Genomic DNA, 15,765 nt, shown 5'->3' on the forward strand with positions numbered 1-15,765 from the left:
AGAATCAAGACACTCATGTAATGGTACAAGATCCCAATGATGAATGCAACTGTATTTTATACCAGAAATGTAACAATAAACTTAATGGGGGGGGGGAGAGTTCAGCATGTTATATACTGATCCAGAAAAACATCAAATCCTATTAGAACAGAAATTTAAAATAAGTGTATTTAACTAGCCTGAGAGAGGTGGAGGAGTATTGATCTCAATCAACCAAATCTCAGTGGCTTAGCATGCAAGTATTTCTTATACATGTTTCAAGTCTTGATGTAGTCCAGAGAGGGCTCTGCTACTTCTACTCTGTCAGAAACCTAGACTGATGGAGGCTTCAACTTGGTGCATGATCCTTGAATCATGACTGCATGTGGTAGGAGGCAGATAGGGCAATTTACACATGGGCTTTTAAAGCTTCTACTTGGAATATGCATATAATTTCTTTCTTTCTTTTTTTTTTGTACTGGGGATCAAACTCGGGGCCTTGTGCTTGCGAAGCAGCCGCCGGAACCACTGAGCTAAATTCCCAGCCCCTGTAATTTCTTTTTTTTTTTTTTAATTTATTTTATTTTATTTTCTTGGGGCCCCTGTAATTTCTACTCATGTTTAATTAGCCAAAGCAAATCATGAGGCTGCATTTTAGTTCAAAAGGGTTGTGAAGTTTTCTCACAGAGAAACAATCAGAAATCTTATATGACCACAAATAATGACTTCCACAAGGCTTATTAAATATGATTTCTATTCTGGGATTAGAAGATTAATAGGCACTCTGTTTCCCTGAAAATAAGATCTAGCCAGAAAATAATCAGCCTTGAAACCTAAAGATCAAAAATGCCAGCCCCAGTGAGCCTATCTTTTTTTTTTTTTTTTTTGGTACCGGGGATCGAACTTGAGTCCTTGTGCTTGCAAGGCAGGCAGCAGAACCACTGAGCTAAATCCCCGGGGCTACTCTGTAGGTAAGGCAAGTGAGACAAGGATAGGATGATTGGGGCTGGCATTTTTGGTATCTAGGTTACGAGGCTATTTTCTGGTTAGGTCTTATTTTCAGGGAAACATGGCATTAGGCTGGACAAAGAGAAAGTGGTGCTTTGGGATAGTTTACATTTGTAGATTTATGTAACATTGATCTGTCCTGTGTTCTAGACATACTGATTTCATGCTCATACCTTGTGGGGAGGGCTTACTTATCAGAGAAGACACCGCACACATGCAGCCACTATCAACTCGCGGCAAAGCTAGGGTTGGAACCCAGGTGACTTGATTCCAGAATTCTTGCTCCTGAGTCCACACTGTGCTGCTCCCTAGTATAACTGAGAAGTTCAAATAGTTCTATAAAAACTGAGTGTTTTGTTTTTTTTTTAAAGACATCTGCTTCTCCAAGCTTCTTCATGCTGGCAGTGGAACACCACCCTCACGCCCCAACCCTGGTGCCAAGAAAAATTCAACACTTCCGGCTTTATGCTGAGCCAAAGCTTGGCTAAATCTACATGTAGATATTCCCTGGCATTTATTTGGGTACTTCTGTGTGCATGGTGGTGTTACCAGGTAGTCTGCTTCTAAAAGTGGCTCGCCAACTAAATGTTACCAGATTCTGGGTTGCTCACCTCTCCCTCCGGAGTTGTTTCTGGGTTCTTCTCATTTTGAACAAAGAATTGAATAAAATGAGCAAAAATAAGTGGCCAAGTTTATTGGAGAAAGTAAAAGTGAAGAATAGGGGAGAAACTGGCTCTGCAGAGCGATCTTGGGCTAAGTAAAGAGAAAAAGAGGGTAAAAGCAAAAATAAAAGTACACACTGCATCTGGGAAATGCAGCATGGGCTATCATGGAAAGTTACAACTGCAAGCTCTTGACTTCAGTATATCCTTTATAATGTCCAAATCTTAAGGAAACCAAGGAGAACTTCTTAAATATGGGTCCTGAGAGATGGTGTTAGGATCCCATGTCGCAGGCTGACATCAGGTCTAGGCCATCCTACTGAAAACCTGCTCGAGTTCTCTTGAGAAGTCCACGTGCAGGGCTTTGGGAACTGTTCTGCACACTGTCCAGGATCTTGTAATTAATAGGTCATGCCTACTACCCCAGCTGGCTTTGCAATACCCTAATCTATCTCAGAGGGGAGGGAAACACAACTAGCTGTCCTCCCAATCAGCCAAATTGTAAATAAACTCATTTTCTTCCTCCTTTGCCTTTCTCCTTTCTCTCTCCCCCTTCCCTTCCCCCTCTGCATCCCTCTCTTCTTCCTCTTCCTTCCCCATCATTATTTCTTCCCCTTCTCCTTCTCCTTCTTCATGGGCTCTTCATGTACTCTTGATGGTGGGTGGGGGAATGAACCTAGATAGAGGACCCAGTTTCAGGTCTGACCAAACCCTGCCAACAGCACTAGGAAATTCACAAAGGCTGAAGCCAGAGCTCCAGAACTGGGAGAGAGGGCATGTGCTAAAAGATCTGTGGCAGAAAAGGAAGCAGAGGTCAGATGATTAAAGCAAATGAGAGGAGACAGTTGTTTTCCTGAGGCCCAAAAGTCATTAAATATATTAAAGCAGGGGAGTGATGTGCACAAATTTGCACATTAGGAAAAGCACTGGTTAAATTTTAATTCCTTTCCTCTCTCTTACTATTCATCTGAACTCAAGGCTTTATGGGCATGGTTCATTTGAGCCACCTGCCCTGCACCTGAAGAATAGGAATGTGTGATTTCTATACAAAGGCAGCTGCTCTCATAAGCCCTTTATAAGCTGGCTTTAGAGGCAGGCCAGTGTCTATATGTATCAGTGTCTCCTGCTCCACCCATTGCATCAGTGAAACAACTCTACAATGAATTTTTTTCTAATCACATAAGCTGTTTCCTTCTGACTGGAAAAGGCTTTAGCCCAGTTCCTCAACCTTCAACAATGAAATGTTTCCCTAATACTTTCAGAGAAATGCTGCACCAAGTTTAATGTGTCTATCACAAGAGTTTTTATTTCCCACACACCAAGGCTACTGATAAACCCACCATTAGTATGTAAATATCTCAAGATTTATGGGTCTCTGAGCCTAAGGGATGATAGGCTGTCTCCCACCCCAACCCTACCAGAACCTACCTGCCTCTTGTTTGAGGAAAATTGTGATAGCCATCTTTTTGGGGGCCTGTGTTCAAGTTAGGGGCAGACTGGCACGTGGGAAACTATCTCTCCTATTCCTGTCAGTGGCCTTCCCTGCTTTTTGGGTCAGTGAGGTTGGTTTTGGATAATTGTTCAGTGATTTTGCTAACAAACATTAAAAATAAATTAGAACATGGGGTCAGGGATTTAGCTCAGTGGTTCGGCCGCCTGCCTTGCAAACACAAGGACCCGAGTTCAATCCCTGGTACCAAAAAAAAAAAAAAAAAAAAAATTAGAACATGTGATTCATGTGATTTGTTCATAGTCTGCCTACTTGGAATTCACATGAAATGTTACATCTGCAGACTTGTGCATTTTACATTTCTCCCTTGCAACTAATTACTCATTCCCTTACCATGTTGTTCTCTCCTGTGACCTGTCTTTCTCAGTATTCCTTATGCAGAGGACAACAGGACAACAGGACCAACTTCCTGTTTGTTTGCCTTCTGCTCTGTGATGAATAGACTCTGAGATGGTTCCCATAATCCCATCTCACTGTACTGACACACCCTTGTGCAATCCTCTCAAGTGTGAACAGGAACTGTAAATTAGCTCTGATAGAATAAGGGTTTGGAATGTCACCGCTATGATTTCATGACATAGGACTGCAGTGTCCATCTTTCCAGGAGATTCCTTTACAGGCTTTGATGATATAAGAGGCCATGTTGGAGAAGTCCTGCAAGGAACAGAAGGTGGCCTTTAGCTGCCAGCCAGTAAGAAACTGAGGCTCTCTGTCCAGCAGGGCACAAGGAACGGGGTACTTACATCAACCACTGCTTGAATTTGGAAACAGATTCACCTCCAGTTGAGCCTTGAGATGAGATCACATCCCTGGCTGACACACTTTAGTACATTTTGCAGATGAGAACTGAACTGAGCACCGAGTAACACTTTGCTGACTCTTGGCACACAGAAGCTGTGAGATGATGTGTTGTTTGAGGCTGCTAAATTTATAGTAATATTGTTACACAGCAATAAATAACACATTCCCTTTGATTTCTGGTTGTTATCCCTATTTAGTCTCAGAGGCATCGTCAACTTCTCTGGTCTCCCTTAAATCCACAAGGCACACCACTCCCTCACTCTGGAAATTCATGTCAACAGTTATCATACCAAAGGGAAGCACGTCATCTTTACCTCTCTGGCCGAAGATTCCCCAAACCCAAGACTTTGGCCTGGACACCTAACTGGTGTTGGTAGGAGTGGTGACAAAGGTGGAAGTTGAACCATTTGCTTAGTATTTTGCATTTGTACTTCCTCTCTTGAGGCAGCCCTCCTGACACCAGTCTGAGGGCCATTTGGGTCCTGTCCCTCACTAGAGATCCTTGACTTCCAGTTCACAGGGGACAGCAATCTGACCTGCAGATCACTCTGTGAGGCTGGACACTTCTGACCTTATAATGGAGAGAATGGTGCCAAGTCAATCTCCACAAGAGTCAGTTTCTCATTTGCTTTCTTAAAAGTAGTTTTCATTACAAGTGGTGAATGTGTGAATATAAATTTCCTAGTTAAAAAAAGAGTTTTATTTCACAAGTCTCCTTTAAGTTACCCATGGAGTCTGGACTTCCTTCCTCTTTGCCTGAAGCCATTACCAGTTTGGTTGTGTCCTTCCAGACTCTTTTCTGTGCATCTGCTTATGTAAATGTATCTGTAGAAATACCTTTTCTTTTTAAATCATAAAAGATGCATACTAATCTACAACTAATCCATTTGAAATTCAACTAGTGCATCTTGAAGATCCTTCCATGTTAATTCATCTAGCTCAGTCTTTTAACTGCCATATGGTATTATGGTATAATTAGGCATTAAGATGTCCACACAATGCTATAATGAACATCTTAGTATATGACAATATTAATCTTTGGGTATATGGATGAACTTTTATGGAATGGAATTGTTGGATTATAGGATTTGATTTGAATTTTATTTGGTACCAGGGATCGAACTCAGGTCCTTCTGCTTGTGAGGCAGGCGGCGGAACCACTGAGCTAAATCCCTGGCCCTTGATATGAATTTTAAAACACGAAGACAAATTGTCCTCCAAAGAAGCCATATCAATTTACAAGTTTACCAGCAGGACATGCCTATCATTTCCCAATCTTTGTCAACACTATAGAAATTTCTTAATTTTTGTTCATCTGAGATAGAAAAATGACTCCTTACTAATGACTCCTTACTATTGGTTTTTGTTTGTTTGTTTGTTTTTTGGTACCGGGGATCGAACTCTGGTCCTTGTGCTTTCGCAGCAGGCAGCGAAACCACTGAGCTAAATCCCCGGCCCACTCCTTACTATTGTAACGTGCAGGTCCTTGGGTTATAAAGATTTTAAAAAGTTTTTTGGGCGTGTGTCATTTTAAGGTGGTTGGGGAGTGGCCCGGAGGAGGCAGTGGTGGCCTGAGGAGCGAGGGATGGAGCCGGGAGCCATGCAGCGCTGAGGGGCGGGCTGCCAGCCACCGACACCACCGCCTCCCGGGTGGGCGCCCTTCACCGGACGCCAGCGGCCCCGGACGAGGGTTTCATCACCTTAAATGGTTTTGAATCAATGAAGCTGTGACCCCTTAAAGACACAGACAACCCATCGTGTGAACCATAGAGTTTGTGGACAGATTAATATTGGGTTCATAGTGGCGTAATGCATGCAGACTCCTGCGAGTTCCCTTAAGTTCCTAGAGGACCGCTTTGCCTTTTGAATCAGAGAGTTGCAAAGTTCGATAAAGAATGGCCCTTGTGGATAAGCACAAAGTCGAGCGACAGCGATTGGACAGAATTTGTGAAGGTATCTGACCCCAGGTCACGAACGGCCCCCTGCACCCCCGGCCCCTGGTGGCGCTGCTGGATGGCAGAGACTGCACCGTGGAGGTGCCCGTTCTGAAGGACCTGGCCACTGTGGCCTTCTGCGACACGCAGTCCACACAGGAGATCCACGAAAAGGTGTTAAACGAGGCCGTGGGTGCTATGATGTACCACACCATCACCCTCACCAGGGAGGACTTGGAGAAGCTCAAGGCCCTGAGAGTGATCGTTCGGATCGGCAGTGGCTATGACAATGTGGACATCAACGCTGCTGGCGAGCTTGGGATCGCTGTGTGCAACATCCCACCTGCAGCCGTGGAAGAGACGGCCTATTCCACCATCTGCCAAGTCCTCAATCTGTACCGGCGGAACACGTGGCTGTACCAGGCACTGTGGGAAGGGACCAGGGTACAGAGCGTGGAACAGATTCGAGAGGTGGCCTCAGGAGCAGCCCGAATCTGTGGAGAGACACTGGGCCTCATCGGCTTTGGTCGCACGGGGCAGGCGGTTGCTGTTCGAGCTAAGGCCTTTGGATTCAGCGTCATATTTTATGACCCCTACTTGCAGGATGGCATAGAGCGATCCCTGGGTGTGCAGAGGGTCTACACCCTACAGGATTTGCTGTATCAGAGTGACTGTGTCTCCTTGCACTGCAATCTCAATGAACATAACCACCACCTCATCAATGACTTTACTATAAAGCAGATGAGGCAAGGGGCATTCCTAGTGTATGCAGCCCGAGGTGGCCTGGTGGATGAGAAAGCCTTAGCCCAAGCCCTCAAAGAGGGCAGGATACGAGGGGCAGCCCTTGATGTGCACGAATCTGAGCCCTTTAGCTTTGCTCAGGGTCCATTGAGAGACACACCAAATCTCATCTGTACTCCCCACACGGCCTGGTACAGTGAACAAGCATCCCTGGAGATGAGGGAGGCAGCTGCCACTGAGATAAGTGGCGCAATAACAGGGTACATCCCAGAAAGCTTAAGAAACTGTGTCAACAAGGAATTCTTCATCACATCAGCTCCTTGGTCAGTAATAGACCAGGAAGCAATTCATCCTGAGCTCAATGGTGCCACATACAGGTACCTACCAGGCATTGTAGGTGTGACCCCGGGAGGACTTCCTGCAGCCATGGAAGGCATTATCCCTGGAGGCATCCTGGTGACTCACAACCTCCCCACAGTGGCACATCCTTCCCAAGCTCCCTCTCTCAACCAACCCACAAAACATGGGGATAATTGAGAGCACCCCAACGAGCAATAGCAGAGAATACTGAAAGGTAATCATTTGGATAAACTTGGGACCAAGAGACAGTGAAAAATGGATGAACTAAGAAAAGTCTTTGACAGGCTTTTTAACTGATCCTGGACTACACATCCTTGATGTTGCAGTGTTAAACCTATAAGAGCTAGAAAACTGAAGATGTCTTGCTTGCGGAAGCGCTGAAAGACTAGGATGTGACTTATTAACCACTAACTTCTGTTATTGTGTGTTAAGTTTTTCATCTGTGCATCAAATCACAAAGAATAAATAGAACTTTTTCCTTTATCAGTCCCTTGGACACAGCAGGTCCTGAGCACCTTGCTCTAGAATGTTGCATCAAGAGTTCCAAACATCAAAATAAAAAAATGTTAAGAGGAAATCCCCATCTTATGACTCTAGTCCCTTTGGTCTACAGGGGCTTGTTACCTCTTTTTATTAATAGGAAGATTAAATTACCACAAGATGGGGAGAAAACTGCCTGTTAGACATCTGCACGAATAGGATTGAAGAGCACAGGCTCCTGTACAGAGAGGTGCCTCTCACATCTGAACTGCATACTGAGCGCGCAAGTTGGTTGTTAGTTCAGTAGTACCCTCTGATGATGCAAAAAAGAAAAAATTATTAGGTTTCACAAGCTGTTTGTACTCAAATATATTTTCTCAGTTTCAGATCCTCAGCTATTTTATTGAGTGGAAAGTCTTGAACTGTAAGGGTTCAAGAAGAATAATGTTGCATTTCCTTATGTCTCAGGAAACACTTTTTATGGTAACTTGTCAGATTGTCTATGAACAAACCCACTTTTTTAGACATTGATAAATTCTTTTCTTCACGTGATATTTTATACAAGAACACTTCAGATGTGTTATTAGATGTGACTGATTTTAACAAATCCTATTAGATTTGTATCAACTAGTTACATGTTCTATTCATAGTCTTTTGTGAATCATTGCCTTTTTGTTTAAAAAGATGGCCTATTTTGAGCCTTTGTATAGGTACATTCCTGTTTTTGTGACAAAAGAAAAACTTTAAACTGTCCCAAACAGAAAAATAATGGCTATCCAGAAGTATGTCTTGTTTTAGTGTGAGTTACCGTTACTGTATTTGTTTATTGTAAAGGTGTACATTTAGCGTTCAGTGCAGTTTTCAATAAAAAGTAATTAAAATTTGTTAAGTTCTGAAATTCAAGTACATCTCACCAATGTAAAAGTTCTCTACTTGAGATGTTTAAAGGCAACTGCATTGTCAAGTAGCCAATTTTCAACTCTGTCCTCCAAGGTTCTGCCTCTTCCTATTACGACTCAAGAATGCTAACAATTACCTCATGTGTTAACAGCAATTAACTGCAATACAGCAACCTCATACAAGCCCATCATTCTCAAATCATGTCATCCTTAAGATTAAGTCATCTGTTACAACAAAGTCAATTCCAGAAACAAAGCCCATCCACTTTGAGAATTTTGTTGTGTTTTTTTTTTGTACCACGGATCGAACTCCGGTCCTTGTGCTTGCAGGGCAGGTGGTGGAACCACTGAGCTGAATCCCTGGACCAAGAATTTTAATTGACCCAAAACCAAAATTATCTGGCTCAAGCATTAATGCAGGAAGGGAAGTGAGTCTTAACTTTTTTTTTCTTTTTGGCCAATAACCTAACTGAAAGTGTTGCAAAATAGTGAACATTAACATTAGCTGTTTTTATAGATTGAGAAGTTTAAGTTCATTTAATGCATCTTCCTTTTAAAATAGCATTGAACTCTATTAGTATTAAGTCCCACAATTTCAAGAGCCAAACTCCCTGAGCCTTCCCTTATCCTTCCCTTCCCATTTAAAACCAAACTAGTATCTTATAGCATTAGCTTGCCTGGCTGGCCGTGTGTCCTTACTCATTTTCAGGTAGTAGCCCCATTCCAACTGTGCCATGAAAAATCTCATTAAAACAACCTCACATAGAGAAATGTGGAAGATAGAGTTATTGGCCTATCACCACAGTATGCAGACAGTTTAGCTTCATAATCACTTATCAACACAATGAAATTTGCATTAAAAAGGGCCATGTATACCGTGTATACCACTGTTTTACCTTAACCTTTTATTAAATCTAAAACAGGATAAGCCTAAGAGTCAAAAATAGAAATGGTAAGTCTGAACCCATGGTGTGTCTGGGTTTTAATTAGATCTTAATTGCTCAAACAGTCCTTTGGAAACAATTATATATATAAATTGATTTCAAATAACAAATGAGAACAGAAACCACCACATTGGTGTCATCCTAGAAAAAAAAAAGTTCAGTTCACATAATTTCATGCTATTGTCCTAAAGACATTCATGTCTGTCACCTAGCTGCATATACCTTTGACAAAGGACTTTGTACTCTTTCTTGGGACAATAATTATGGCTGCTTAATAGTTCAAGAGTTTAAGAGAGCACTGATTTACCAAGATTTTTAATAGCTAGCCAGTCTGTTATGAAAACCACTTTAAGTTCCATTCCTGTCTGGAGGCCAGGAAAAGGAACCGTCTTAATTCGTTCCCACAGCAAAGAATGCTGCATCCATCAAACGGTATGTGGTCAGAATCACTGGTCAGAAATAAATAAAGAGGGAACTTGGGGAAAAGGACACTCACTGGACCACAACACAGAACGATGTTGAGTACTGAGCCTGTAATTCTCCGGACAGTGTTTTAGTACAATGTAGACCCCAGACATCAGGTGCTTCTCCAACAATTCTTTTTGGCTTCATTTGGGAGGGCAGATCTTGCTTAACAACTGGAACAGGATCACTGCCCCCTAAATAACTATCCCTATGCATGGAGAACAGTTACTATAGATGCTGTTAAGTAGTCAGAATGGTGCCCTTATAAAAACTTCATTATTGGGCCAGGGATTTGGCTCAGTGGTTTTGCTGCCTGCTGTGCAGGTGCAGGAACCCGAGTTCGATCCCCAGTACAAAAAAAAAAAAAAACTCTATTATTGACTAAAATAAAAGCAAACCATATAGAGTCAATTTGTAAGAAAACTACTTAAACCAGTAATATTTACCAATAGTGTAATACGCCCAAACTCATTTATATGGAACCATAGTGTAAAAACTTTTTCCTGCAAGTTTTAGCAGGCAGCAAAAATGATCCTTTCATTCTAAAAACACTTTTTACTGAGTGTTCAGAAAAGGAGAAAGACCTTGAAGACATGACAGCTCATGGATATTTTCTATTTTTAGTATCCCAGCATCAAATTTGAGGATTACATACTTTGCAATACCATCTAAACAGAAAACAGAGTAAATATTTAAAGGTTTTCACAGCCTTTTCATCAAAAAGAAAGTGTCCTTGTGTGTGCATGTTTGCTTTTTTGCAAATTCCTTGCCACATCAACAGTACACAAAAGTGCTTATCAGGATGCTGAATCTTGTGTTCCTGAGATAGGCTAGAAATTTACGTAGTATTGAATGTATACCTGAAGTAGTCAAATAATACCTACCCTTCAAAAAGTTTTTCTACCTAAGATTATAGTTTTAACTTTAAATAAAAATGGCCACAATCATCAACATGCCAAAAAAAAAAAATCTCAGACTACACAGAAATTCATACAATGCATTTACCATCTTATTGCATTTTTAAAATCTTTATTCTGTACTGAACTGGTATTCCCAAACAGCCCAAGCAAAGACATGCCCTTCTAACAGCATTTGCTTAGAACAGAGGTGTACTGTATGATAAAAGATGGGAAGAATCCAAACACCCTCTGCCTGGCAATTTGGGAGTAGAACATTTTGGATGGACTCCAAGTAAACATTTCACACAATCCATTCAGTGACAAGTGAGCCTGTTCCCTTTCCATCCAGGGAATAAATACAAATGACCACTGCCCAGAGTCTGGAATAAGAACCCTCCTTTTAGGGTACTCTTCCAAACAAATAAATAAATACCTAAATACTGAAAGGGGGCAAATCAGAAAACTTAAGACAAAAAAAATGCCTATGTGAAGTTTATAATCAATAAAAAACTATCAGCTTTTCTTGTAAAAAAAAAAATTTTGGGGGGGGGGACATTGGTGTGGTATTTTTATTTTGTAACTGTTCATAGATTATGCCCATTCTTTTAAACTCCTAATGATTTATAGTTATCTTTACACTAGTCCCTTATTTTTGTCTCATTTAAGTTTCCTTACTCGTGGCTTGTCATAGAAGCCTTAAAACTTAATATTGTTCAATTGGTAAATCTTTCCTTTTATGGTTTCCTTTCTCGAACATCCTTTTATTTCTACTTCAACAGCTTTGTGTTTTGTGCTGGGCCTTAAATTCCTGATAAATTAGCTTTAGTGAGTGTATGAGTTTTGGGTTCTATGATTTTTAATTAGTAAGCTGTCACAAATCTACTACTGGCCAGCCTGTCAGTTTGAGGCACCATCTTTATCACACTAAATTTCTATACATACAAGGGTCTGTTTCTCAACTCCAGTTCTGTTTAAGCTCATCAGTATTATGCAGTTTTATTTGGTTTCTTCACTAGGTCTTTATGGCGGGGGGGGTTCCATATCCATTTAAAATATCTGCTCTCTTCAATTGTGCAGTATCTTTATTTCTAGTGCCTACTCTCAGGGCTTGGGGATGAACTTCTAGCCCTTGAACTTAATTAAGGGATAAAGGGATGTCAATGTTGCAGTAACTGAATTCCTATTTTGATCATTCTTTACATATACTTACTCTTTTTTGTCCTATACACCCAAGAGAAATCTAGCTGGACACCAGTAACTTAAGTGTTATTTATTGAAAAGAGCAGAGAAGAGAGTACAGGCCTCGTAGGGGCAGGCCAGGAAAAACAAAAGCAGTGCAATTCTGTCTCTTGCTCAGCATATACACTTGTTCCCCCACTTGGCCATCTTGTTATTGATAGGCATCTTAAAGAAGCGGTCAGACTGCAGATAGGAAGCTATTTTCTCCAAAGCCTGAAGGAAAAGCACACCAAACTTTATAAGCACACCAAACTCTAGCCCAGCCCAATAGGCCCACACCACAGCAGAAACATTTACATGTTGCCTGCCTCTACCTTTCCCCCATTTTGGGGAGATGTAGAAGTTGGCCCTCCCCAGAATACAGGCCCAGATATGTCCAGCCATTGAATTATTTAGGCCAAAGCTAGTGTTGGGCAAGCATCTACCACAGTGAGGTCCACTGGGGCCTAAGGGAGCCTGTGAATATTTCTCTAAGAGAAAGGTACAGGGAGTATCATCACCTCAAAACGGCACATGAAATCCTTCAGATTTGGGAACTCATCCAGGCACTTGGGTTCAAATATACGGTTCTGGTCTAAGACATCATAGGCGAGAAAATCCACAAAGGTGAGCTAGATAAGAGGACAGTATGACAGTCAGGTCTTGGGAGTTCATGAACACCTACAAGGATAGACAAGTAAAATCTCCCTTTCTCTTTTCCTACCTTTTCCCCTGCAAACCATGAGTACGTCCCCAGGAATAAGGAAAATTGTTTTAATTGTCCAGGTAGCTGTTCCAAGTACTGAGGTTTCATCTTTTCCTGGGAGACAGGGAAAACAGAACAAGAATAGCGGTTGCCATCATCTACATGGCGAATCCAGGCACAAGCCAGTGATGAACACTTAGCAGCACTTCTGCAGGTGCTTTCTTTTCATTGCCATCACTTGGGGGTGGCAGAAAGGAAAGAAGGGGTTTGGAAAGGAGAAGGGAGGGGCCATCATCTGAATTACATAACAAAACAAACAAAAATAAAAGTTCTGTTTCCTATGACATTGGGTTGGTAGGAAGAAGGCAACAGCAGGAGGCAGAAATAACCTTTAACTTCCTAAATGCTTCTTTTCCTGATACCCCACTTAGCTGATTCCTGCAGGGAAAACTTACAAAGTCAGAGTCGTAGCAAAGCCGCACCAGTTGGATGCGGAAATCCATTATTTGATTTTCCATTATGTCCACCCTAATCTTTTCTTCCTCAGTCTCACCACCTGTAGGTCACATGACAACAAATCACCCTTGGGATCATCCACCCCAGGTGAGCAAATGGCCCAGTTTCCTCTACAAGCTCTACCCCACTCACACATGTTGTGCTTGCGAGCGATGTAGCGCAAGATGGCATTGCTCTGGGTGATTTTGTTCTTGCCGTCTATCAGGTAAGGAAGCTGGGAGGAAAGGACAGACTCAATGAACAACTTCTCTCTCCTGTGGAAGGGGAGACTTGCAGGTGGTGAACAAGAGCGAGATCTTGTGTTAGGAGAAAGATAAGGAGAAGGTAGCAGTGAGTCCCCACCTGATTCTGTACAAGGGTTCTTAAATCTGTGTGTATGTGTGAATGCATGTGCATACCATAGAGCCTTTCTCAGAATAGGGTTTTAAATGCCAATTATATATATTCACATAATTGTAAAACATTTTAAAGAAAAGCTGTAATAAGAGTAGTATGTGCTTATTAATGCATTAAGTAGTAAGCAGATGTAACTACCATAATTTCAAACTATTGATGACTATAAAGAACATTTAAAATACTTACAATACATTTAGTAGAATACAAAAATAACTGATTTCTATTAAAGTCATAGAAATGGCTAATAACTAATGTCTTTTATTGCCTATCCTCACAATCAGAGGAAATGTTAACTTTTGTTAATGAGTAGTGGAAATGAAAATGTAGTTTTTAAGGACTCTTGAATTCTATCTATTCTATCCATGCTAAGAGTCTCTATTCTAGATTTTCTGAGACCAGAAAGGGACAAAGTAAAGATGAATATATTTGAAGGTCTTTCCTTCTATCCTCTCCTGTCTTAAATCCACCTACATTAGGAAAGTCCAGGTTTAGCTTGAATTTCACATCCAGCCATTGGCTTCGATCATAGTCAGGAGCTGTAAGAGAGAGAGAAGTGGGAACCAACCTCTTTTATAACCTTATCATCTGATGAGGGTAAAAAGAGCTAAAGAAACGACTTCTTTTTTTTTTCTGGTACCGGGGATCGAACTCGGGTCCTTGCGTTTGCGCAGCAGGCGGCGAAACCACTGAGCAAATCCCCCGCCCCTTAACGACTTATTCTTAATAACCCAAATTCCCAGTCCCCAAAGTTTAACCTTTTAGTCTCTTTGGCCTATTTACTAAGTTTCAACATGGGGTTGGGGGCCGGGGATTTAGCTCAGTGGTTCTGGCACCTGCCTCGCAAGCGCAAGGTCCCGAGTTCGATCCCCAGTACCAAAAGAAAAGAAAAAAGAAAAAGAAAAAAAAGATGGGGTTGGGTCAGGGCAAAGGGAAAACACCCAAGTGGAAATGAAAGGTGGGCTTCTCTGCACATCGGACCCTGCGGAGAACAAGTTGGAGGGCCAGCTTGGCCTGGGGCGCCAGAGCGACTTTACCTTCCCCGCAAGTGTAATACTTCTCCTCATAGGCTGTATCAGTGAACTCCAGGAGCAGGCGGATGGCATGCGCCAGCTGGGGAAGACATCCCCGGGTAGTCAGCGCCTGCGCGAGACCCACAGGGCAGAAACCAACCCCCACCCCAACCCCCGTCCGCCAACGTCCTCCAGCCCCGGCCTCTCCGGCGGCGCTTCATTCTGCTGGAGCATCTCTGTTAGGCAGAGATTCCGGCCCGACCCCAAGGCAACATGACCTCTGCAGGGCCAAGAAATCCCAGAGGCTGGGCGGGGTGGGGGGCTCCTCCGAGGCTGGGCAGCGTGACCAGTGCTGGTCGCTGCTGAGGGCCGGCCACGTAAAGCGGCTTCTAGGTTAGACCGCTGACCCAGAGGCCCCGCCACCTCCGCGACCGTCTTTGACGGAGTGGCTCGACTGTTCAGGGAGACTCACTCCGCGAATATCCCAGTAACCCAGAACCATAGCCGAACTGCAAGACATGGTAAAGCCGTTTGCTGTTCTTCCAGGAAAGGAGGAGGTTAGGCGTGAACGGCGGAGTTCTTTATACCTCACCGAAGTGGGCGGGGTCAATGTGACTGCTGACCCCACCCCCTTGCCCGCTCGCAACGTCACGCGCAAGCGCAGTCTCTGACTACTTAAACCTATCGCGGAGCGCAGCGTGTACTTGAGACCGCTGGGAGGTTGAGGCGCTCGGGTTGGCCTTCGGGTCCGAGTCACGCCTGAGGCCTGAGGGCTTTAATAGTGCCACGCTGGGCGGGAAGTGCACCAACATCCAAGCAGTAGGAACTTTATCCGGGGAGAGTGAGATTCATGTTGCATTTCCCAAGCTGCGGTGCAGTGGGGGACTGTTGCTGACCCTGAGAGGCTGGCCGGACTCTGACCAGCAGGAATTCTCCATCTTTGACTACAGTGTTGGCAAGGGGCAGGGAAGGGAGGCATAAATGATAAGAAACCCATAAAACTCTCACCTGAAGTGCTTCAGAGAGAAGTATCTATTCTGGTCAGGTTCTGAGAAGGCTTTAAGGAGGAGGTGGGCATTTGAGCAAAGCCCATTGAGGAAGGATGGGCCGTGGAAATTGGGAATGCTGCGAAGGGTAAAACAGACGCTGGAAGGTGAGAAATACAAGTGTGTATAGAAGGAACAGCAAATACTGTTGAGTTAGGCTGGTTAATGAGGTTGTGATGGGACGTAGGGAG

At 43.0% G+C, this 15,765-nt stretch overlaps 1 protein-coding gene and 1 pseudogene across 1 annotated transcript; one reads left to right on the forward strand and one right to left on the reverse strand.

The window, feature by feature from the left end:
• The first annotated feature begins 5,703 nt into the window (after positions 1-5,703).
• LOC101708227 (C-terminal-binding protein 2 pseudogene) lies at positions 5,704-7,332 on the forward strand (annotated as a pseudogene).
• Positions 7,333-11,937: 4,605 nt separating this feature from the next.
• Gstm3 (glutathione S-transferase mu 3) lies at positions 11,938-15,200 on the reverse strand. Its single transcript, XM_004853656.3, has 8 exons — positions 15,001-15,200; positions 14,553-14,628; positions 13,990-14,054; positions 13,255-13,336; positions 13,062-13,162; positions 12,625-12,720; positions 12,422-12,532; positions 11,938-12,134 (listed from the first exon to the last, which is right to left on the reverse strand). Exons 1-8 carry the CDS (start codon positions 15,046-15,048, stop codon positions 12,036-12,038), a joined length of 678 nt encoding a protein of 225 aa, XP_004853713.1. The 5' UTR covers positions 15,049-15,200; the 3' UTR covers positions 11,938-12,035.
• Between the last annotated feature and the right edge of the window lie 565 nt (positions 15,201-15,765).

The sequence above is a fragment of the Heterocephalus glaber genome, unplaced genomic scaffold (genome assembly GCF_053883595.1).
Source record: "Heterocephalus glaber isolate CG9 unplaced genomic scaffold, H.glaber_assembly_v1.0 deba00001442, whole genome shotgun sequence".
NCBI lineage: Eukaryota > Metazoa > Chordata > Mammalia > Rodentia > Bathyergidae > Heterocephalus > Heterocephalus glaber.

What these genes read in the sequence shown, in the direction of transcription:
- Gstm3 (XM_004853656.3), bottom strand. Translation starts at nt 15,048, where the DNA reads ATGTCTTGCAGTTCGGCTATGGTTCTGGGTTACTGGGATATTCGCGGA. An exon ending in TTTGCTACGACTCTGACTTT is followed by an intron (nt 12,721 to 13,061) that starts GTAAGTTTTCCC and finishes CCTGTCTCCCAG; the next exon opens with GAAAAGATGAAACCTCAGTA. An exon ending in CATGGTTTGCAGGGGAAAAG is followed by an intron (nt 12,533 to 12,624) that starts GTAGGAAAAGAG and finishes CCTCTTATCTAG; the next exon opens with CTCACCTTTGTGGATTTTCT.